At 41.4% G+C, this 26,002-nt stretch overlaps 1 protein-coding gene across 1 annotated transcript in view; it reads left to right on the top strand.

The window, feature by feature from the left end:
• The window catches only part of LOC116975666 (potassium voltage-gated channel subfamily H member 8-like), an 851,239-nt gene that overhangs the window by 629,447 nt on the left and 195,790 nt on the right, over positions 1–26,002 (top strand). Inside the window, exon 9 of the mRNA XM_033024992.1 lies at positions 6,528–6,727. Coding sequence (XP_032880883.1) covers positions 6,528–6,727 — 200 coding nt within the window. The remainder of the gene's footprint in view (positions 1–6,527; positions 6,728–26,002) is intronic.

Consider the following 26,002-nt stretch of genomic DNA (forward strand, 5'->3'; position numbering starts at 1 on the left):
CTTGTGCTGTCACCAAGACACACACGTTCCCTGAACACTAACCCAGTTCCGTTTCTGAGACTATTTACATGATCTGTTTGCACTGTCTTATCAAGAACATTCCAGATGCAGTTCAACAGCTTAGCAAGAAAATAGATTCTCTCATCTCCCCTCTAAGTTGTTTGCCAGTGATTTTGAAAGAATAATTACTGTCCCATTTGCCAGGAGGATATGTTTGTTTTCATCTTCTCATTGTGCTTCTCAGCGTGTTTAAAACATTCATGGGATCATTTGGCCTACCAAGAAAAATAACTTTCCCCCAATCTCTGTACATAACAAATGTCCTTCATCTTTGGTAACAGTGTGGAGAACATCCTTTGTTCACTCCCATGGGAATCCTGTGTCTTTTCTGTGATGTGGTGTAAAGGGTTGTCCACAATAGGTTCTAACGAGTGATAAAAAGTTCTATCATGAACTCTTTGGGTTTATACATTTTTTATTTTTTAATCATCTTCTCAATTTGAGAATTCATGTCCAAAAACACCAGAGTATCACTGGTCTTCTGCAATGTTCATATTCAGGCCCTTTAGAACAGCTCTTTCAACATAGTCTTCCTGAGTGATACCATTGGTATCTTCACACTGAATTCCATCTGCTCAGCATTCAACTTGTTTCACCCAGCTGCTTCTGTGTCATAAGGTCATAAGGTCAGAAGTGATAGGAGCAGAATTAGGCCATTCGTCCCATCAAGTCTACCCTGCCATTCAATCAAGGCTGATCTATCTCACCCTCCTAATGCCATTCTCCTGCCTTCTTCCCATAACCCCTGACACCTGTACTAATCAAGAATCTATCTATCTCTGCCTTAAAAATATCCATTAACTTTGCCTCCACAGCCTTCTTTTGCAAATAATTCCACAGATTCTCCGCCCTCTGACTAAAGAGGTCATCCTCCATTTTCCAATGTTCCACATCATCTGTATCTATACAGGGCTGATTCTATCACTGACTGGAGTTTGGCTCTATACAATGGAAAGAGTAATGGACAAAAACTTAATCCTGATAGAACTTCCCAATAAACCATGTGTTCTTTCTTTACATTGGTTGTATTTTACTTTGTAATATGCCCTTTCCAATCTATCTCTGCTAGGTCTGTTTTCAATTCATTAAAATTATCTCTACCCTGGTTGATTGTTGCACTTTGGATAGGTTCTGATTGATTTCCATAATTCCTTTCAGATTAATTATGTTGTGGTCACTATTAACAAGATCATCCCCTATTGTAATACACAGTTGCCACACCAATCTGTGATTCATGCTGATTAGATGTGTTTTACAGTGCATCTGTTGAAATTGGTAAGAGTCATTGAAGACATGACAAACTTCCTTAGACTCCTGAGGAAGTAAAGGCATTGATGTCAAGTCAAGAGAGTTTGTTGTCATGTGTCCCAGATAGGACAATGACATTCTTGCTTGCTGCAGCACAACAGAATATTGTAAGCATAAATACAGACCAGTTCAGTTCAATATACATATAAATAAGCAAATAAAATGCCTAGTGTCAATGTGGTTGAGCCAGATCAATTTGTTGGCAGTATTTGCACCTGAGGTCCAGTTTCAAGCTGGAAAGGGTACTGAGAAGATTTACAAGGATGTTGCCAGGACTAGAGGGACTGACCAATACGGAGAGGTTGAGTAGGCTGGGACTCAATTCCTTGGAGAGCAGGAGGATGAGGGGTGATCATGAGAGGAGTAGATCGGGTTGATGCACAAAGTCTCTTGCCCAGAGTAGGCGAATCGAGGATCAGAGGACATAGGTTCAAGGTGAAGGGGAAAAGATTTAATAGAAATCTGAGGGGTAACTTTTTCACACTAAGGATGGTGGGTGTATGGAACAAGCTGCCAGAGGAGATAGTTGAGGCTGGGATTATCCCATCGTTTAAGAAACAGTTAGACAGATACATGGATAGGACAGGTTTGGAGGGATATAGACTAAATGTGGGCAGGTGGGACTAGTGTAGCTGGGACATGTTTGTCATCTATGACTGGTCAGTGTGGGCATGTTGGACCGAAGGGCCTGTTTCCACATTGTACCACTCTATGACTCGGTGACTCTATGACCTAGACATTTGAAGCTCCGATCATCTCCACTTCGACAACATTGATGTAAACCGCAGATGCTGATTTACAATAAAAGACCAAAGCGCTGAAGCAACTGACTCCAGCAATTTGTGTCTTTTTTGAAGTAGAGGTTCTTGTCTTGACACCATGTTACTAACTCTCTATCTCCCTCCTGCACTCTGTTTCATCACTGTGTTGAGGTCTAGCCCGGCATGGTGGCGTCATCTGCAAACCTGTAAATGGAGTTAGAGCAGTTGGCCACACAATCACATGTATGATCCGGAGCAGAGGATGCAGCCTTGTGAAGCATGGATGTTGAGAAGGGATAGGGGAGCATGGTGGTGCAGCGGTGGATTTGTGGCCTTACAGCACATGCAGCGCCAGAGACCGGGATTCGAACCCGACCACGGGTGCTGTATGTACGGAGTTTGTATGTTCTCCCCGTGACCTGCATGAGTTTTCTCCGAGATCTTCAGGTTTCCTTTCACACTCCAAAGACGTACAGGTTTGCAGGTTAATTGGTTTGGTATAAGTGTAAATTGTCCCTAGTGTGTGTAGGATAGTGTTAATGTGCGGGGATCGCTGGTCGGTGCAGACTCGCTGGGCCGAACGGCCGGTTTCTGCGCTGTATCTCTAAATTGAACTAAACTAAAAGTATTATGGAGGATATTTTCTCCCGTATTCTCACAGATTGCTATCCATTAGTCAGGAAGTCAAGGATCCCAGTTGTGGAGGGGAGGAGAGGGTGTTGTTGTTTCTGAGGTTTGGTGGAACTTAGGCTGTTATAGGCAGAGTCTTAGGATGTTAAAGTCAATAAATAGGAGTCTGATGTGGGCAACCTTGTCAGCCAGATATTCCAGGGATAAGAGTAGGACCAGGGAGATGGCATCTGTTGAGGACCTGCCGTAGCAGTAGGTGAATAGCTGTGGCTCCCGACTGGAGGGCTGGAGTTAACGTACGCCAGGACCAGCCTCTCAAAAGGCTTCATGATGGTGGATGCCAGAATGACTGTAGTCATTAAGCCATGCACCTAGTTTTTCGTTCACATCAGGATAGTGATCTTCTTAAAGCAAATGGAGAGGACAACTCAGAGAAGATTAAACAAGGAATCATGATCAATGAATAAATGGTATAAAAAGTTATCCCTGTTCACATTCATTGTCATTGGAAGAGAACCATTGCAGATAAAGTGAAGACCGATACATAGAGCAATGGTAATGCGGTTTCTATTTGTAGAATATGGATATTTATTTCATCAGTTTCTGGTGAGTACGAAGGATCCTGATCAGGAAGTAGCAAACTCAATGTTTCTCAGGCACTATAGCTCACCCAGGTGTCCAACATAGCAAGGAGGAAGCACAAACTAATGCACATCTTATTAAGCAAACATAAATAAAGTTGCGTACATGTAATTATTGGATATAACTGATGTTTGATGCAACTTGTGCAAATCTGGAGATAGACACAAAAAGCTGGAGTAACTCAGCGGATCAGACAGCATCTTTGGAGAACAGGAAGAGGTGACGTTTCAGGTGGAGACCATTCTTCAGACTGTGAATCAGAAGAAAGAGAAATATAGACAAATGAATGAAAGATATGCAAAAAGTAACAATGAATAAGGAAACAGGCCATTGTTAGCTGTGGGTTAGGTGAAAACGGATTATAAACTGGAATTAAAACTGGAATTAAGATAAGAAACGCTAGAAATAATTTGGTCAGGTGGGATCTGTGAAAAGAGGAACATTTAATATTTCTGTTCAGGACTGCTTGCAGAATTAACGGTTTCTCTTTCCATAGATGCAACCTAACTTGATCAAAGTCTGTTTTCAGCCATCTAATTTCCCAATCACTCTCCTTCCCACTTGCCATCCATCCCGATCACCACCCATTCTGATAGATACATTGATACATAGACAACAGGTGCAGGAGGAGGCCATTTGGTCCATTGAGCCAGCACCGCCATTCAATGTGATCATGGCTAATCATGCACAATCCAAAACAGCACACAATACTCCAGGTGTGGTCTCACCAGGGTCCACTACAACTGCAGAAAGACTTATTTGCTTCTAAATTCAACTCCTCTCATTACGAAGGTCAACATGCCATTAGCTGATGTACAAGAACACCCAGGTCTCGTGGTACTTCCCCTTTTCCTAATCTGACACCATTCAGATAATAATCTGCCTTCCTGTTCTTGCCACCAAAGTGGATAACCTCACTTTATCCACTTTAAACTGCATCTGCCATGCATCTGCCCACTCACCCAACCTGTCCAAGTCACCCTATATCCTCACAGCATCTTCCTCACAGTTCACACTGCCAGCCAGCTTTGTGCCATCTGCAAATTTGCTAATGTTACTTTTAATCCTTTCATCTAAATCGTTAATATATATTGTAAATAGCTGCGGTCCCAGTACCGAGCCTTGCAGTACTCAACTAGTCACTGCCAGCCATTCTGAAAGGGACCTGTTAATCCCTACTCTGTTTCTTGTCTGCCAACCAATTTTCTATCCATGTCAGTACCCTACCCCCAATACCATGTGCTCTAATTTTGCCCACTAATCTCCTGTGTGGGACCCGATCAAGGGCTTTCTGAAATTCCAGGTACACTACATCCACTGGCTCTCCCTTGTCCATTTTACTTGTTACATCCTCAAAAAACACCAGAAAATTTGTCAAGCAATGATTTCCCCTTCGTAAATCCATGCTGAATTGAACCGATCCGGTTACTGCTATACAAATGCTATTGCATCTTTAATAATCGACTCCAGCATCTTCCCCACCACCGACGTCAGGCAAACTGTTCTATAATTCCCTGCTTTCTCTCTCCCTCCTGTCTTAACGATTAACAGAAGATAACAAAAAAAGACAAGCTGAAAATTTTTCTGCGAGTAAAAATTGTCGGCAGTGGTAGTGAGGTCACCACATCGTTGTAGGTAGTTGAGGTAGCCGTAGATAATCTCCTTTGCTGACCGAGCATTTTAATTGGGGAAAAAAAACGTAAGCACGAGTTTTTAGAACCAAGGAAAACCGACCGGTAATGTTAAATGCCCGCTAAACTTCACAGCTGTGTATCTCTGGCTTATTAAAAGTTGTCTGGCTTCTTAAAAGTGTCTCTACTCCTTCTCCCCCCCCCCCCCCCCCCACTTCTCTCTCCCCTTCTCCCCCCTTCCCACCCCTTCTCCCGCCTTCTCCCCCCCCCCCCCCACTGTGCCAGCCACCTTTAACCTTCCTGTTCATCGCGGGTATCACCTTGGCTTTGCACCGTGTGAATTTCAGACAGCGCGCCCCGCTTTCCATGGCCCCCCGCCTTTGCGATATGTGTGTGTGTGTGTTTGTGTTCAGCGCTGACGGTCGATCCAGCTCGTGGTTTTTCAGGCGAGTGCCCCCGAGCTCGAAGGTCGCAGACAGTTTGCTGAAAAGTTGCGTAAGTGGGACAGGCCCTTAACTCTACTGCCAAGGTGGAGACGGCCTTATCAATTCTTAAAAATCGGTATTAATGTAGGTCAAACATATATTTGTTCATCTAACCTTTTTTCCCCAAGATGAGAATTTTGCTTTCATTTGTCTGGCAAGAACTGAAGCTAATTATCCGTTTCCAAGTTAGACTGTCCCACTTGGCTGTCTTTTGCACGCCATTTACGCGACCTGCTAGCATGTGGGTAGAGTATGGGTAGAGCGTAGGTAGCGCGGGGACGGGCGCATGGAGTGGTGTGGTGGAGTGTGGACTTCGTCCTGCACAAAATCGTCGCGCGCCACCAGGCCTGTCGCGTAACTGACGGCCAAAGTGGGACAGGCCCAAGACCCTGGCGCAACGCAACATCTCACCTCCAACAGCAACAGAAGCAGGCAAACGATCGCCGAACTCGGCCTGGGGCTCACGGCCGTTGCGGTCCGGATCCGCCCCCACTCCTACTCCCAGAGCGGGGCCAAGAAAATTGAAGATAGACACAAAATGCAGGAGTAACTCAGCAGGACCGGCAGCATCTCTGGAGAGAAGCAATGGGTGACGTTTCGGGTCAAGATCCTTCTTTCAGACTGAAGAAGAGTCTCGACCCGAAACATCATCCATTCCTTCTCTCCAGAGATGCTGCCGATCGTGCCGAGTTACTCCTGCATTTTGTGTCCATCTTCAAATGACGTCACGTGCTCCCAACGGCTGTGCGGACGCATGATGACTCGCGCGACTCTCGCGGGACCATCGCGTAATTAGCGTGCCAAGGACACGCAAGTGGGTCAGGGGCTTAACTTTCACTCTCCAAGCATCTGCAGTGATTCGCACAGTAATTCCACAACTGCTGGTAAGACTAGACTTCACAAATCTTTTGGGCGTCAAAATATTGGAAGAGACATCCTTGTAGAGTATTTGCGTGCTTGCTGCAAAAACAGATCCCCATTGAACCTGGTCTGGTGTGTTCCTTCCACAGCTCTCATGCACGCAGTGGTGTTTGGCAACGTGACTGCGATAATCCAGAGAATGTATTCTCGACGTTCCTTGTACCACACCAGGACTAAAGACTTGAAGGACTTCATTCGTGTTCATCGACTGCCCAAACAACTGAAGCAGCGAATGCTCGAATGTTTCCAAACCACATGGTCTGTGAATAGTGGTATTGATGCAAACGAGGTACATATCTCTAACTTTATCTCTTATAAACATCGGGTTCTCTCAATGGTCAAGAACTGAAAAATTGATTAGAGTGTAACAAAATGACAAGTTTAATCAAGCTACCTGTTTTCCCCCCTCTTTGCCTGTAATCTATAGATCCTTATTGATCTTATAGAGGTGTATAAGATCATGAGAGGAATAGATTGGGTAGATGCACAGAGTCTCTTGCCAAGTGCAGGAGAATCGAGGAACAGAGGACATAGGTTTAAGATGAAGGGGAAAACATTTAAGAAGCAGATAGGCAGGTACATGGATAGGACAGGTTTGGAGGGATATGGAGCAAATGCGGGCAGGTGGGACGAGTGTAGCTGGGACATTGTTGGTCGGTGTGGGCAAGTTGGGCTGAAGTTCCTGTTTCCACACTGTATCACTCCATTTGATTAGTTAAACTTATGATTTGAACAGCATAATTCCATTGCAGTCAATTAGCCCAGTTTAGCACCTGTATTAATCATTCATCACCATCTGATAATCTCATGACAACAGGAAAAATACAGGGAACATATTTCAGTGTTCATCACTCGACACTCGAGGTGTGGAGGAGGTTCTATTCCTTGACCCACGCCATCACAACCCATGGCCTTCACTCCCATCAACACACGTCTATCCCAAGGTGTTCTCCTCTGTATGTTATTAGTGCGGGGGCTTGTCTGTTTCCTTTGACGACTCTACTCTGGTGCCAATGAATTTCAAGACGATTTGTGTTGGACTATGGGCTTCTTCCTGTCTTCATTTTAGGTCTTGCACTACAATCAAATTACTGGTTCGAGTCCCAATCATTGATTAAAACTGGTGTAGTCTTCAGATGGTTTTCATATACATTTTTAATGACTTGCTACTTTTGCATTTTTAAGCAGGTAGAGGAGAAACAATTTTGGAGGGTTAACTAAAAGCTGGCACTGGGCAGGACTGTAAAGGAACAATTGGAACAGCTTTATAGTGAAGGGTTTTTAGTTTTTACAGAAGGGAAGAACTGTTTTCTTTTGTGTGCAGTTGTTTACCCCCTGAGCAGAAGGCATAAACGAAGGATATCTGTGTGATCCAGGCATTTGTGATTCACAATGGCATTACATGGAGTGAGTGTCGACTGTTGAAATGAGCAGGTTAGTGGGAGTCAGATTATGCAGCACCCACCTTCCTCCTTACAACATGGACCACTCAGCTTGATTTAATGTTTCAGATTACTGAATATTCTCTGCCCTAATTGCTTCTCCCCACAGCTGTGGCCTGACCGCTGTTTGTCTAATTGTTTTGTGTCACTGAACTAACTGCTGCTTTTCCAACTGCTGTGGGTCTTTAACTCCAAAATTCTGACTGCACCACAACCTTCCTCTCACACCCTTCTTCCATTCTGACCTGAATCTGTCAAATCCATTACTGTCTGGTTCTGAAGAAGGGTCTCGACCCAAAACACCACCTCGTCCAGAGATGCTGCATGTCCCGCTGAGTTACTCCAACATTTTGTGCCTATCTTTGATGTTAACCAGCATCTGCAGTTCCTTCCTACACAAACCTCGGTCCTCCCTCCACCTATTTTCTTGTTTGCATGGCTTTGTCCCAACTGTTCTCTCCAAATATTTTGCATTACCTAGTACTTCTGGTCAATTGATTCAAGAATGGAGTGCTTACAGTGACAAGTTTGTAAAGACTATATCAAGACATTTAGAGCTAACATAATCAGGGCTAACATAGGGCTAACATAATCAAGGGGTATAGGGAGAAAGCAGAAACGGGATACTGATTATGGATGATCAGCCATGATCATATTGAGTGGAGGCGTGGGTCGAAATCCCGAATGGCCTACTCCTGTACCTATTTGCTATGTTTCTAAGACTTAAACTTGTGAGTGTGAGAAATACTAATGCAACCATTTGGTGCTTGGTGTAGTCCAATGCCAAAGGCTATAATTGAGAATAATATTATATGAAGTACAAATGAAGACGTGTGCGTGGCTTTGTTAAATTGTGAGATGGTCAGTGAGAATCACACCTAATAGTAAGATTAACCGAGAACTTACCAGTTTGAAGTTTGATCTGTATTTTACGAGGAGTTACGATGAGGGATTACGTGAAGAACCCGTCCAGCACGCATGCGCGACATAATTCAAAGCAGCGGTGTGGAATCACAGGAAAACACAATAATTGAAATAAACATAGTAAAGAAAAGGAGAACTAAGATATAAGTTGATCTCTATAATTGAGGGTGGGAGCGGAGGGCACGTAATCCCTCATCGTAACGCCTCATAAAATACAGATCAAACTTCAAACTGGTAAGTTCTCGTTTAATCTTACTATTTTACTTCGGAGTCACGTGAGTGACTACGTGAAGATTTTAAAGCTCTGTGATTTCAAACCGTGTAACAGTTCATACTTCACTCGCTGCCGAAGTCATTCAAGGGTAGGAAGTATGTTATCGTAATCAACCATGAATCTGTTTGTAAAACAATAATGGTATTTATTAAACAATAACAAAAATAAAAAATGCTCCCCCGGGCTTAAATTATATATTTGCAGATTCTAAAACTCTTTCTGCAAATAAAACAGGTTCTGCTAGCGGCTTATTGTAGAACGTTTGGAATGTTTTCTCCATGGACCACCCCGCTGTAGCCAGGATGTGGTCCAATGGCACGTCCATCCTTTTAGCCGCCGATGTGGATGATGCCCTGGTGGAGTGAAATGTATATATGTCAGTATCTACTCCAGCTGCTCCAAGTACCTGCTTTTTTTTTTTTTGTTTATTTTATTAGAAGTTAATACAATACAAAACAATACAGTGGCACCTAATTTTAGGTGCCAACTATGTCATACCGTGATCCATTCTATGTACAACCTCTAGTTTTATGTTATGAGTAAGCAAGACAAGAAAAAGAAAACAATAGAAAGGGGAAAGAGTGGAAAAATAGATGGTAGAGAGTAGAAAAATGTGAAGTGTGGATATAAAAAATTAAAATAAAAAAATAAAATAAAAAAGAAAAGGTGGAAAGTAGAAATAGAAGAAAAGGCCCCTTAAAAGAGAATTTTTCTAATCTATATTCGGAGATGTAGATCTATCCACGTCATGAACTGAAATCAGCAATCCTTATGGTACCGCTGCATCACATGATTCCAAAAAGTCGATGAAAGGAGACCAACTACTTAAGAATTGGTCATATTTATCTATTAGTCGGAGTCTCATTTCTTCAAGGCGTGCTATGTCCATCATATTCCTAATCCACATTTTAACAGTTGGTATGGTTGTATTTTTCCAAAATTTAAGTATCAATTTCTTTCCAATTATTAACGCATAATTAAAAAAAACATTTTGGTCTTTATTTAAATTGGTATCTTCTCCTATTATTCCAAATATAATCCATTCCATTTTGGGTTCTATTCTTGACTTGAAGAGCTTTGTAAATATATCAAATATATCACTCCAAAATTTATTCAACTTTGTACATCCTACAAATGAATGTGTTATATTAGCGTTTTGAAACAAACATTTATCGCATCTGGGAGAGACGTTTGGATAAAATGTATTCAACCTCGTTTTTGAATAATATAGTCTATGTAATAATTTGAATTGAATTAAATTATGTCTTGTATTAATAGAACAGTTATGTGTATTCATCAAATACTTTTCCCATCTATCCTTCGAGATCTTTATCATTAGCTCATGTTCCCAATCTTCCCTTAGTGCTTCTGTTGAGGGTGATTCTCAATATAATATATTATTATAAAAGTATGATATTAATTTTTGTGAATCAGCCTTAATATTCATTGCTTCTTCTAAAGGGTCTAAAAATATAGTTTGAAATCTATGTATATATTTATTCATAAAGTCACATACCTGTATATATTTAAAATATTGATTATCCTTCAATTTAAATTTAAATTTTAATTGTTGAAATGATAACAGTTTGCCCAATTCATACATATCCCCTACTTTCCTAATCCCCAGTCTATCCCATTGTTGACATGTGTTGTCGATGAGAGAAGGTTTGAATGCGGGGTTGTTCAATAGTGGGGTTAGTACTGATAAATTATTTAATTTCAAGGATACTTTTATTTGTTTCCAAATTCTTATTATATTGTGAATAATTGGGTTCTTCTTATATATTATACTATTCAATTTTATCGGTGAGAGCAGGATCATTCCTATATCGTGCGGATAGCACTCCTCTTTCTCCATTCTTATCCACTCCAACTGCTGAGTGGAACTATCCAGCCAGTACATTATGTTCTTAATATGCACTGCCCAGTAGTAATACATAAAGTTAGGTAATGATAAACCCCCAACTTCTTTAGATTTGCACAAATGCTTTCGTTGAATTCTATGTGTTCTGTAATCCCATATAAAATTAGTGATAGTGGAATCTAGTTTTTTGAAAAAATATTTTGGAATATATATTGGGATCGCTTGAAACAAATATATTAATTGTGGTAAGAAAGTCATTTTTATAGCGTTAATTCTACCTATCAATGAGAGCGGAAGTGTTTTCCAAAATTTAATCATATCATTCAGTTTATTTAATAGTGGTATAAAATTGGCACTAAATAATGATTTGTGTCTTCTCGTAATATGAATACCCAGATACTTGAATTTTTCTGTTGCAATTTTGAAGGGGAATTTGTGGTTTTAAAGACATAAATTCGCTTTTATTCCAATTTATTCTATATCCTGAAAAAGAGCTGAATTCCTCAATTAGTGTTAATAAGGTGGGTATACTCGTTTGTGTATTAGTAATATATAAAAGAATATCATCAGCATATAGTGAAATTTTATTCTTTGAATCCTTAGTGTTATATCCGTGAATATTCGGGTGATTTCTAATCCTTTCGGCCAACGGTTCTATCATAAGGGCAAATAGCAATGGTGATAAGGCACACCCTTGCCTATTACCCCTTGATAAGTAAAATTTTGGAGATAGCGTATTGTTAGTTAATATTCTTGTATCGTATCTATCGTAAAGTAGTTTAACCCATCTAATAAAATTCTCTCCAATATTGAATTTTTGGAGTACCTTGTATAAATACTGCCATTCTACTTGATCAAATGCCTTCTCTGCATCCAGCGTGACAACTGAAATATCTTCATTGTCCTCATTATGAGAGTACATTATATTGAAAAGCCTTCTCAAATTATTAAATGATTGTCTTTTGGGTATAAATCCCGTTTGATCCGTATTTATTAAATTGTTAATATAATTATTTAGCCTTCTAGCTAGAATCTTTGCTAAAATGTTCTGATCCGTATTTAGTAGTGAAATAACTCTATAAGAACCCGGTTCATCTAAATTTTTAACTTTTTTTGGTATAAGTGTTATTGTTGCTTCTGCTAGGGTTTCTGGTAGTTTATTTTCGGTATAAGCCTGCGTGTATAAATTGAATAATCTTGGTATAATTGACTCCTGAAATCTTTTATAAAATTCATTACTAAAACCGTCTGGTCCTGGGGTCTTCCCATTTTTCAGTGAGTTTATTATTTGTTTTATTTCTTCACTAGTAATCCGTGCTCCTAATTGCTCTTGTTCTAAACTATCCAATTTTGGGAGCTTGCAATTATCTAAAAAAATTGTAATTTTACTTACATCTGTATTTATTTTAGATGTATATAAATTGTGATAAAATTGGGCAAACCTCTTGTTAATATCCTTAGGCAGTGTTAAATACTCACCCTTATCCGATTTAATTTTAGTAATAGTTTTTTCCTTTTCTCGTTGCTTCAGTTGCCTCGCAAGTAGTTTATGTGGCTTATCCCCAAATTCGAAGTGTGCTTGTTTTGTAATTTGGAATAATCTTATTACTCTAGCCGATAGTATTCTATTGACTTTATATTTCAATAAAGTTATCTTATTATGTTTATTTATGGTTGGGTCAGTTGCATTGTCCAGTTCTAGTAGTTTTATTTTCTGTTCTATCCGCTGAAGTTCTCTTTTATTTTCCTTATTTTGAAAGCTTTGGTAAGAAATGATGACGCCGCGAATATATGCCTTGAAGGCTTCCCATAATAGCGGTGCAGAAATACCCGGCGTGTCATTTATTTCGAAAAAAAGTTTTATTTGTTCTTTTATATACTCATAACCCTGCGGGTTATTTAATATATGTACATTGAATCTCCAAAAAGGTTTTATACTCGGCATTCCCTCAATTTTAAGTATAAAAGTCAATGGTGAATGATCAGAAATAATACTATTATGATATGATGGTTTATTCGTATACGGGATTAATTTTGTGTCCAATAAAAAATAGTAAATTCGCGAATAAGTTTTGTGAACTGATGAATAAAATGAGTATTCCCTACCACTTGGATTTGCTATTCTCCAAATATCAGCTATGTTATTATTTTTTATATAAGTATTTAAAAATTCACAGGTCTTAGTTTTAACAAGACGCTTCCCTAGCTTTATTGATTTATCTAAGTATGGATCTATAACACAGTTAAAATCACCCCCCATTATTATATTTTGATAATTATGCTCTGCGATTAAATCTATTATTTTCCTAAAAAATTGTGGGTTATCAAAATTAGGCGCGTAAATATTTATCATAGTTAATGGTGTATTGTAAATTTCTCCCGTGACTATAACATATCTTCCCTCTTTATCAGATATAGATTTCTTTAATTTAAAAGCTATACCCTTCCGAATTATAATAGCCGTGCCTCTTGCTTTAGAGGTGAATGAGGAGTAATAGGTTTGACCTATGCAATTTGCCCTTAATCTGATCTGAGTTTGTTGTTTCAGATGTGTCTCTTGTAGGAAAGCAATATCCATATTTAATGATTTTAATTGTGCCAGAATTTTACCCCTCTTAATTCGCTCATTCGCACCTCTGATGTTCTAACTACAGAAGGTGAGACCTCCGATATTTATTCGACTATTATCTTGCATTGGCTATTATTACCAGACTGTATGATTCATGTGATGCAGCCAAGTACCTCGGGATCCCGAATCCAGAGTTGTCCTTCATAATTTCTACAGTAGTTCTACATCCCCTGACACTATTAAACATAATTAAGGGAAAGAGAAAAACATAAAATAAAGTGTACATAAAAATTGTTAAGTCATACAACAAATAATTGTGAATAAACAAAAAAAGTGAATGTAATTTATCAAAAAAGCGATAAATTACAAAAAAGCCACCTAAGGTAGCTAGATTTGTTTTTAAATTGACCTCCGTCGATGAGATTATGCACTGGGCCTTGTCCCCCTATTAGAATTTGACCCAACGTTAGTCGGTTCCCTCTAATTGTTACCAAAATTATCATATCAGGTCAATTAATCGCTGAACAGTTTAAAATAGAATAAAATAAAAGGGAAGGTAGAAAATTTGGATTAAAATTAAAGAAATTATGGGTTAAAGTACCTCGTCAATAATGACACTTTTCATTTACCTGTATGTTAAGTAATTCATAATTAGAATTTAGTATTTAAAATATATGTCTAACCTCCCCCATCCTTCCTGCTATATAGTTAGTCGTGTTAGTATAGTACATTATGCCTTTAATGTTAGTTGAGTTTATTGCGCGTAAGTGGTTAATTAGTTAGTTAGTTATATGTATAAATAATAGGTCATATAGTGTGGAACAGATGCCTCATAATGGCCATTTCAAAAGGAGACGGTCTCATAGTTCTCCGTGCTGAGGGGTTTGTTGACGAGCTTGCGACCTTGAGCTTCCATCTGTGCTTTCAGTTCAGAAGTTTAATTCGGCCTCTGTTATTGAACAGCACATTCTTGCCAGATAAGCCTGTCTGGTAACCGTCTGAAGCGTTCTAGTGTCTTAATTGAAACAGAAAAAACAAAGTTCCACAGATAAAATGTCTATTATTCTGTTCCTCCTTGAATTTTGTTTAAAATCTCCTGGGCGTATTTGCAAGCAGAGTCCGGGTCCGTAAATGAGCGTTGCTTGCCCTTAAACGTAATTAGCATTTTCGCTGGATAGATCACGCCATAACGAACTTCAGAATGTCCATATAAAATACTGCTTGCCCTTTTAAACTCGCGTCTTTTTGCCAAAATTTCCCGAGGATAATCCCTGTAGAATCTTACGATATTATCAGCAAATGTAAGATTTTTTCCATAGGTTATCTTCTTTAATAGAGTTTCCAAAGTTGAAATATCCAGGAACTTTACAATGATTTGCCTTGGTTTAGCATTATCATGTTTTTGGAAGCGACCCACTCGATGAGCCAGATCTATCTTTGGTTTTTCTGGAAGTTTGAAAACATCTTTAAGTAGATTAGTAATAAAATCACGCATTTGAAGGCCGTGTTCAGCACCCTCTTTAACTCCTACTATTCTCAGATTTTGCCTCCTTGACCTGGCCTCTAAATCTTGACATTTCTCATTCAGTTTATTCGTTAGCTCCCAATTAGTATCGTGTTGTTTTTTCAGACCTTGTATTTCTTGGCTCATCTGTTCCATTTCACCATCCATCTCTTCCATCAATTTTTCCGAGTCTGTTAATTGCTTCAGCAGGGTGTCATGTTTATTGTTATAATCTTTCTGCATACTTTCCAATTCCTTCGCCGTCCTGGACTCCAAATCTTTAAACTGCTGGTTCAGGGCTACATAAAGCTCTTTTACTTCGCCGCAGCTATTATCAATTTTCTTAGAAAGATTGCCCTCCATAGTGGAGAAGTTGTTCTGAATTGTAGAATTCATTTTGGCAAATTGCTTCTGAAGATCTTTAGTAATATCTTTAAGAATATTAGCTCTTACCGTTTCTTCCCAGCTTTTCATTTCTTTCTCCTTTGTATCACTTCTCGCAGCCATATCGCTTGTAGGTTGTTGAGGTTCCAGCTCCTCTTCCAAACTTTCAAAAGTGAGTTCCGGGGTGGTTTCAAGCTCATCTAGAGGTTTTTGGAGCTGGAAACTGATTGTAGTCTTCTTGGGTCCTCTCTGACCTCTTCTCTTTCTCATCCAGTTTTTACGATTAGATCATTTAAAATCCCAAATCCACTGGTACCGTTTGATGGAGTCAGTACCCTCGACGTTCAGCAAACCTGATAAGATTTTTTAACTCGATCCTGGCATGGGAGTCGACTTTAAACATGATTTGGTGGAGGAGAGCTCAGTGCAGCTGCCTTCACTGCTTCATAGCAGCCACCGGAAGTCCCCAAGTACCTGCTTGAGCCATCTTATAACCATATAACCATATAACAATTACAGCACGGAAACAGGCCATCTCGGCCCTACAAGTCCGTGCCGAACAACTTTTCTTGAGATGGTTTGGCTCGACACCCAACCATGAGGTTTCTTGTGGCTGACCCATAAGGCTTTTTCTCTCCCTCGGGAATCTCTTGTTGTGTTGATGTAAGTGAGTAAATGAGTCATGACACATAACCATGGGTCAGGTGGGTATGCCCAGAAATCCATAACTAGGCCTGAAGTTCCTGGCCTGCTCTGCTTTACCAGCTCCTGAATAGGGAATGTGACACGGTCTGGTGTTATAACCATGTTGTCCAGCCGCAGTAAGTGGAGGGACTGGACTCTTTGTGCTGAGACTAGTACCATCAGCATGACCGTTTCAGGGTTAGCTGTTCCAGGGTGAGAGACCTGGCTGGTGACCATCCCCTTAGGTATGTCAGGACTACACTTGCATCCCAGATTTGGGTGTACCTAGGTCTAGCGGGGGTTTGAGTTGAATATCCCTCTCATGAGTTTGATCACCAGTGGGTGAGACCCTATGGCCTGTTGTCCTGGTGCCTGTTTTAAGTAGGCTGACAGAGCACTTCTGGCAGTATTGATGGCGCTGTAGCTCAGTCCTTCATTATGGTGAAGGCCGGCCAGGAACTCCAGTACATTAGTTACGGTTATTGATGAATATGTTGTCCCAGTATTCGAGCAGTATCTTTCCCACTTCCTGATGCTCGATAGGTATTGTTTCCTGGTGGACATACGGTGGGACGCTGTCATCGTGTTGATGGTCCTGTCAGATAATCCCAGGCCCAGCAGTGGTCTTTTCAGAATCTGCAACCCAGTAGGTTAATCCTGTCATGGCATGGATGACTTATGCCTGATACCGGGTGAGTCAATAGGTCTGGGCTACTGGGAATGGCCATTGAAGATTCCATGACCATGTCGAGGACCACTGGGAACCATGGCTGTGTAGGCCAGTCGAGTACTATCAAAATACGTGAAGCAGAGTCCATCTGTATTTTGCGTAGTACCCGACTGATGAGGCAGAAGGGGGGAAAGGCATAAAAGAAATAGTTTCCCCAGTCCAGCGCGAATGCATCTATCGCTGCTGCCTCAGGGTCTGGTCCCCAAGCGACATACATTGGTACCTGGTGATTTAGTCTGGATGCAAAGAGATCTATATCAGGTGTGCCATATTGCTTTGTAATTTTAGCAAATGCTTTAGGATTTAACATCCATTCGGTGTTATCATTGAATTTGCGTGACCTGGTGTCTGCCACTGTATTTAGCTTACCTGGTAGGTAAGTTGCTGATAGCCAAATATGTCTATCGACACACCATTGCCAGATTATGTTGACCAAATTGTCACATGATATCGATTTTATTCCGCCCATATGGTTAATATAGGCCACCACCGTGGTATTATCAATCTGTAAACGAACATGCAAGTGGTGCATATTCGTAGAATATGCTTTTAAACCATAAAACGCACCCAACATTTACAAATAATTTATGCCCAGTGTCTGTAGTAAAGATGATTCTAGGTTAGTCCATCTACCACCTGTGCTGGATATGGTATTAGTTGCTCCCCAGCCTTGAGCACTGGCATCTGTTTGTATAGTTAACGTTGGGTTATTGATGACGATAGGGCTGGAACAACGCCAAATGTTCTCTGTCCACCATTGTAACTCTGATATTGCTTTAAAGGGTAATTTCATGGTTCGGTCAAAGTGACCTGCATGTTGTTTAGCTGGAAATTGTGTAGCTGGAAATGCTGCTACTATTTTGCCAATTACTCTTGCCACTTGTCGGATGGTTGGTCATCGCTAACCATTAAATTGTTACACATCTGTGCCAATTCTGCTGCTTTATCTTTTGGCAATGTTACAGACACGTGGACTGAGTTAATTGTGAATCCCAGATAGTCCATAGTTGTGGATGGCGTCAACTTAGATTTATCAGGATGTAAGACAAATCCCAGGGTTTCAAACAATTGTTTGGTAGCTAATACAGCTGATTTAGCCAATTCCATGGTTTTGCCTACTATTAAGATATCATCAAGATATGCCATGACAATATGTCTCTGTTTTCTTAATGTTGCCAAGGCTGGTTTTAATATCTTGGTAAATAGTCTTGGGGCTGATGTTAACTCATTAGGCAACGCTTTAAACTGCCATTGTTGCCCCATCCAGGTAAATTTCAGGTATCTGTGATGATCCTTTTGAATGGGTACTGAATAGTAATCATCTATTAAATTGATGCTTGCCATAAAGTATCCTTTGGAAATCAGTTGTTTGGCTGTTACAAATGTTTCCGTTTTGAAATGTATATACTTAACAAAGGTATTTAGTGAGGTTAAGTCAATGATGATGCGACATCCACCATCTTTTTTGTTTTTGGTAAATATATTTGAGACAAATTCCAAAGGTTCATGTTTGGATTTCTCAATGATACCCTTTGTAAGTAACCTCAGCAGTCCTGCTTGACCCTTTAGTTTTTCTTTGACTGAGAGGGTAAAGACCCTTTGGGGTGCATGCTGAACTGGTGGCATATTTTCTTGAATGAATTCTATTTTGTGTGCCACGAATACTGTTAAGTATATAACTATCATTCGTGATAGTCCTCCATGCTTCCATGAACAGGTGTAATCTCCCCCCTGTTAGTACAGAACCCCCACTTTTTATATGCTGGTAGGAACCAGACCCACCCACCTCCATAGTTATGGGAGTGTTCCTTTCTTCGTTTTCTTCATCCGTCGTTGTGCTGCTGGATGTACTGCTGGTCGGGGGTGGCGCATTTTCCATGGGGTCCGCTCTGGGCCCTGGCCTAAAAAAAGCTTTCGGGGATGGTATGCGGACCCCGAGCTTTCACCAGTCCCATGAGTTTGACGTCGACTGGTGGACGTGGTGGGGTAGTGCTGTCTGGGTTGTGTGGGTCTGCTCGTTCCGGGGCCTGCCCTCATGAGGCCGAATGCTTTGGACTCTTCCTCTAGGTCTTTTACTTGTTTTGACAAGTCCTTACCAAATAGCAGGATCTGTGGCTCTGAGGCCGGTGTTTTGCACAGTCTTGCAAATTTGGGATTGAGGGCATGTCTTATTATCTCCTAGCGGAGGTTGTTTATTTCGTATTGGGTGTTACACAGCAGAGCCAGAGTGTCTTGCTGGTTGGTGGTCATGTCCACCCCGTCCACGGAACGAGCATAGGATGTTATGGCTGACGTCAGGAGCTTGAGGATACGCTGCAATTTTAGTTCCTGGTTTCGGATACTCTGCCCAACATACCCCCAGATTTGGCTGTTGACGGCCGGTACGTTGAGCGAAATGCAGTTCTCCGGAGGCGAGTAGAGTTCTAATGCCTCATTGATAACCTGTTCTTGTAGGGGTTTGAAGGACAGGTAGTCAATGCTGGCCGCCAATTTTGCCTGCAACGGCCGCCCTGCTCGTGGTGTAGCCACGTAGTGATTCACCACACCCAGCAACTCTTCCTGGTCCTGTACCCCGTGCGTACTCCCGACATCTTCGGCCAGTGACCCCTGTTCCTGATCAGCCCAGTTCTGGTCGCCAACGCTGCCCTCGGCAGAGGGGTAAGCGATGGGCAGTGCATTGTAAGGCACTGGTACGGGAGTGCCTGAACTCCCTTGCCGAGACTGCTCCAGCTCCCGAAGCAAGTCTCGCTGGAGCATTTGCTCCATGAGCCTTTCCATGCGGGTCAGGCGGCTGCCTCTGCCGCTCTAAGGTGGCGAGTCTTTCTCGTCGGAATCATCAGAGATTACCGGCCGTTTTATTTTTTGTTTTGATTTGCCTCCAGTCCGCTGCTGTTGGTCAGACTGCGCTAGCGGTACTGGGCTTGGCTCGGTATCAATGATTGTGGACCGCAGCGTGTGCGGTCCAGGTGCCGCCTCTCGCCCCTCACTGATGAAATGCTCCTGTTCTGTTGGAGGCGAACGAGGGCGGCCTTTTTTCCTTGTCTTGTTTTGCTCATTTTCCAGCTTTTCTCGATCTGGAGTGCACAAAGCAGAGCAAAGTTTTGTAAATTACGACCTCAGAGTAAGTACTTACCTGACAGTCCGCCTCTTTAAGATTGTAGCGTGAGCGCCTGTACTCCCGTTCGTCGCTGTTGACTGCGTGAACGCTCATGTCGTGCATGCGTGCTGGACGGGTTCTTCACATAGTCACTCACGTGACTCCGAAGTAAAATCTGTATTATTGTCATTGACGACCATTCCAGTTCAGTGTGTGAGAAAACTTGTGTAGAAAGGAACTGCAGATGCTGTTTTAAACCGAAGAGAAATGCAAACAGCTGGAGTAACTCAGAGGGTCAGGCAGCATCTCTGGAGAAAAGGAATAGGTGACGTCTTGGGTCTGAAGAAGGGCTTCCGCCTGAAACGTCACCTGTTCCTTTTCTCCAGAGATGCTGTCTGACCCACTGAGTTACTCCAGCTGTTTGTGTTTATCTTCCACGTGAGAATACTTGCCAGGTGCCGGGCAAGAACTTAGAGAGATAAATATTGGAGATTGGCATGGATAGGTGACAGAAATAAATGGCTCCGCTTTGAATAGCCTTGACCCAAGAGTTTGTGCCTGTGTTGTATTATATGGGTAGAAATCACGTTGCACATTCTCTGCCTAGATGTATCACGCAGACAATGCTCTTGCGGCTCTATGTCGGGATGAGGTGTTGGTCACTTTCCCACACTCCTGGATCCAAATATGGAACCTGTACTGACGTTCTGATATATTGACAATACTGACTCTCCAGTTTGAAGAAGGGTCTCAATGCAAAATGTCACCTATTCAGTGATAGGAGCAGAATTAGGTCATTTGGCCCATGAAGTCCACTCTGCCATTCAATCATGGCTGATCTATCTCTCTCTCCTAACCTCATTCTGCCTTCTCCCGATAAACCCTGACACTCGTATTAATCAAGAATTTATCTATCTCTCTTAAAAATATCCATTGAATTCCACAGATCATCACTCCATCATTACCATCCTCTGACTATTTCTTTTCTACATAAATGGTGTCTGATCTGTTGTGTTACTCCAGCTCTTTGTGTCTATCTTCGGTTTAAACCAGCATCTGCAGTTCCTTCCTGGAGAAGAGATTACACCCGTTTTGTCCTATCTGCGTAGATGTGAAGATTTTGCAACTAAGAATTTCATTGTTCAGTTTCAGTCCACATGGCAACTCTTGTCTCTCCTGAAGGATCATTGGAGCATAAGTGGAAGAGGTGTTCTCCCTAAAGTTCAAACCAAAATTTGTCATGAACCATTTTGTGGAATTATCCGCTATAAAATCGTATAACACAAAAGTGTCAGCTATAAAGAGAGATTGTATAAACTTGGATTGTTTTCTCTACAGCGTTGGAGACGAAGGCAAGATCTCACAGAAGTTTTTAAATTATGAGGCATAGACTGTGTAGATCGTCTCTTTTTCCCAGGATAGAAATGTCAAATACTGGAGATCATAGCTTTAAAGTGAGGGGGGTGGTGGGGGGGGATTTAAATGAGATGTGTGAGGCACATATTTTACTCGGAGAGTGGTAGGCATTTGGAACGCACTGCTCGGGAGTGTGGTGCTAACACAGATAGGATAGAGACTTGCAAGAGGCATTTAGAGTGGTAGATGAATGAACATGCAGTGTATGGAGGTATATACAGTGACTTGCAAAAGTATTCATACCCCTTGAACTTTTCCACATTTTGTCACGTTACAACCACAAACGTAAATGTATTTTATTGGGATTTTATGTGATAGACCAACACAAAGTGGCGCATAATTGTGAAGTGGAAGGAAAATGATACATGGTTTTCAGATTTTTTTACAAATAAAAAACTGAAAAGTGTGGCGTGCAAAAGTATTCAGCCCCCTTTACTCTGATACCCCTAAATAAAATCCAGTGCAACCAATTGCCTTCAGAAGTCACCTAATTAGTAAATAGAGTCCACTTGTGTGTAATCTAATCTCAGTATAAATACAAGGTACACAAAAAAACTGGAGAAACTCAGCGGGTGCAGCAGCATCTATGGAGCGAAGGAAATAGGCAACGTTTCGGGCCAAAACCATTTATACATCTTCAGTATAAATACAGCTGTTCTGTGAAGGCCTCAGAGGTTTGTTAGAGAACATTAGTGAACAAACAGCATCATGAAGCCCAAGGAACACACCAGACAGGTCAGGGATAAAGTTGTGGAGAAGTTTAAAGCAGCGTTAGGTTATAAAAAAATATCCCAAGCTTTGAACATCTCACGGAGCACTGTTCTATCCATCATCCGAAAATGGAAAGAGTATGGCACAACTGCAAACCTACCAAGACATGGCCGTCCACCTAAACTGACAGGCCAGGCAAGGAGAGCATTGATCAGAGAAGCAGCCAAGAGGCCCATGGTAACTCTGGAGGAGCTGCAGAGATCCACAGCTCAGGTGGGAGAATCTGTCCACAGGACAACTATTAGTCGTGCACTCCACAAATCGGGCCTTTATGGAAGAGTGGCAAGAAGAAAACCATTGTTGAAAAAAAGCCATAAGAAGTCCCGTTTGCAGTTTGCCACAAGCCATGTGGGGGACACAGCAAATATGTGGAGGAAGGTGCTCTGGTCAGATGAGACCAAAATTGAAGTGTTTGGCCTAAATGCAAATCGCTATGTGTGGCGGAAAACTAACACTGCATATCACCCTGAACACACCATCCCCACCGTGAAACATGGTGGTGGCAGCATCATGCTGTGGGGATGCTTTTCTTCAGCAGGGACAGGGAAGCTGGTCAGAGTTGATGGGAAGATGGATGGAGCCAAATACAGGGCAATCTTGGAAGAAAACCTGTTAGAGTCTGCAAAAGACTTGAGACTGGGGCGGAGGTTCACTTTCCAGCAGGACAACGGCCCTAAACATACAGCCAGAGCTACAATGGAATGGTTTAGATCATAGCATATTCATGTGTTAGAATGGCCCAGTCAAAGTCCAGACCTAAATCCAATTGAGAATCTCTGGCAAGACTTGAAAATTGCTGTTCACAGACGCTCTCCATCCAATCTGACTGAGCTTGAGCTATTTTGCAAAGAAGAATGGGCAAAAATTTCAGTCTCTAGATGTGCAAAGCTGGTAGAGACATACCCCAAAAGACTTGCAGCTGTAATTGCAGCGAAAGGTGGTTCTACAAAGTATTGACTCAGGGGGGCTGAATACTTTTGCACGCCACACTTTTCAGTTTTTTATTTGCAAAAAAATTTGAAAACCATGTATCAGTTTCCTTCCACTTCACAATTATGCACCACTTTGTGTTGGTCTATCACATAAAATCCCAATAAAATACATTTACGTTTGTGGTTGTAACGTGACAAAATGTGGAAAAGTTCAAGGGGTATGAACACTTTTGTGATTCACTGTACATCATGGACAGGTAAATGAGATTAGTTTACGTTGCTATCATGTTCAGCACTGAAATCGTAGGCCAGAGAGCTAGCTCCTGTGCTGTAATGTTTTGTTTTATGTTCTAACCTCTCGACTCATTCATTATTCTGTTACCTATACTTGTATTGTGAATGCAAAGGTGTGGACAGCATATGCAAAAAGTTGTGCAGGAAGGAACTGCAGATGCTTGTTAACGCTAAAGATAGACACAAAATGCTGGAGTAACTCAGCAGGACAGGCAGCATCTCTGGAGAGAAAGAATGGGTGACGTTTTGGATCGAGCCCCTTCTTCAGACTGAGTTGGGGGAGAAGGAGGCACAGAGGTAAGGAAGGGTAAGGTGTGAACATTAGACATCAAAGGGGATGCAGTGCTAACAGATCATTGTTAGCTAGGAAAAGGTGACAAGTAAGCATACAGAGAGAAAATGTAATCAGGGGACAGTCAGACTGGTCAAAGACTGGGAAGCAGGAGGGATGGAGAGAGAGAGAAAACAATGGTTACTTGAATTTACAGAAGTCAACATTCATACTGCTGGGGTGTAAGCTTCCCAAGCAAAATATGAGGTGTAGTTCTTCCAATTTGGGCCTCACTCTGACAATGGAGGAGGCCCAGGACAGAAAGGTCAGTGTTGGAATGGGAGGGGGAGTTGAAGTGTTTAGCAACCAGGAGATCAGGTGGACTGAGCGGACTCACTCCAGGATTTTGTGCCTAGTTCAAGTTCAAGTTCAAGTCTACATTTATTGTCACATACACCAATTGGTACAGTGAAATTTGAGTCACCATACAGCCATACGATTAAAAAAATAACACAGCACACGATAGAATTTAACATAAACATCCCCACACAGCAGAATCAACGTTTCAGAATCACGGACTATAGATCCACCAACACCACCCCCACATCCAGCGACGCCTCCTTCCTTGAGGAACTTAACCACTTTTATGGCCGCTTTGACAGGGACAATCTAGAGACAGCCATCAAGGCTGTGCTCCCTGCCGATCACCAACCCCTTACATTCACCCCCTACGACGTGTATGTGGCACTGAGTAGGACTAATGCACGTAAGGCTGCTGGCCCTGACGACATCCCCGGGCGCGTCCTCAGGGCCTGTGCTGCGCAGCTGACAGACGTCTGGACTGACATCTTCAACCTGTCACATGCCCAAGCAGTTGTCCCCACGTGCCTTAAAACCACCTCCATCGTGCCGGTGTCAAAACACTCCACTGCGGCAAGCCTCAACGACTTCCGCCCAGTTGCACTTACTCCCATCATCACCAAGTGCTTCGAGAGGCTGGTCCTGGCACACCTCAAAGGCACACCTCAAAGGTATCCCTATCAGTTTGCCTTACCGCAAGAACAGGAGTACGGAGGATGCCATCTCATCGGCACTTCACTCCGCCCTCTCCCACCTCGACAACAGAGACACTTACGTAAGAATGCTGTTCATCGATTACAGCTCAGCATTCAACACCATTATACCATCAAAACTGATCACCAATCTCGGTAACCTGGGCATCGACCCCTCCCTCTGCAACTGGATATTGGACTTTTCTTTTTATTTTATTAGACGTTAATACAGTACAAAACAATACAGTGGGACCTAATTTTAGGTGCCAACTATGTCATAATGTAAAACATTCTATGTACAACCTCTAGTTTTATGTTTTTGAAAAGGAAGTAAAAAAAAAAATAGAGAGAAGAAATAGAGGAAAAATAGATAGTAGAAAATAGAAAAACATATGAAGTGTGTATATAAGAAAAGAAAAAGGGGAAAAAGACCCTTAAAAAGAAATTTTCAAATCTTTGTTCGGAGATGTAAATCTATCCACGACCTGACCTGAAATCAGTAATCTTTACGGTACTGCTGCATCACATGATTCCAAAAAGTCGATGAAAGGGGACCAACTCCTTAGGAATTGGTCATATTTATCTATTATGCGGAGTCTCATTTCTTCAAGGTGTGCTATGTCCATATTCCTAATCCACATTTTAATAGTTGGTATAGCTGTATTTTTCCAAAATTTAAGTATCAATTTCTTTCCAATTATTAACCCATAATTAAAGAATACTTTTTGGTCTTTGTTTAAATTGATATCTTCTACTATTATTCCAAATATAATCCATTCCGTATTAGGTTCTATTCTTGACTTGAAGAGCTTTGTAAATATATCAAATATATTGCTCCAAAATTTATTCAACTTTGTACATCTTACAAATGAATGTGTTATATTGGCATTTTGAAACAAACATTTATCGCATCTGGGAGAGACGTTTGGGTAGAATTTATTCAACCTCGTTTTTGAATAATATAGTCTATGTAATAATTTAAATTGAATTAAATTATGTCTTGTATTAATAGAACAGTTATGTGTATTCATCAGATACTTTTCCCATCTATCTTTCAGGATCTTTATCATTAGTTCATGTTCCCAATCTTCTCTTAGTGCCTCTGTTGAGGGTAATTATCTATTTAATATCTATATTACTAAATCTTTGTTCTTGACCGCTTTTGTGCTGCGATTTCCGAGAGAACGCCGCCACCTACGGCCGTCATTTTTGGCCACCTCGCTCAGAGCCTCCCTCCGTCGCATGTGTGCCGAGGATTTTTCCCGTCGATGAAAAATGACAGAGATATTAATGTTTTTACAAAATTCACCATTCTCTCTGCTGCCCCTGCTGGAGGGAGGGGGAGGGACTATAAAA

This window comes from Amblyraja radiata, chromosome 7 (assembly GCF_010909765.2).
Source record: "Amblyraja radiata isolate CabotCenter1 chromosome 7, sAmbRad1.1.pri, whole genome shotgun sequence".
Lineage (NCBI taxonomy): Eukaryota > Metazoa > Chordata > Chondrichthyes > Rajiformes > Rajidae > Amblyraja > Amblyraja radiata.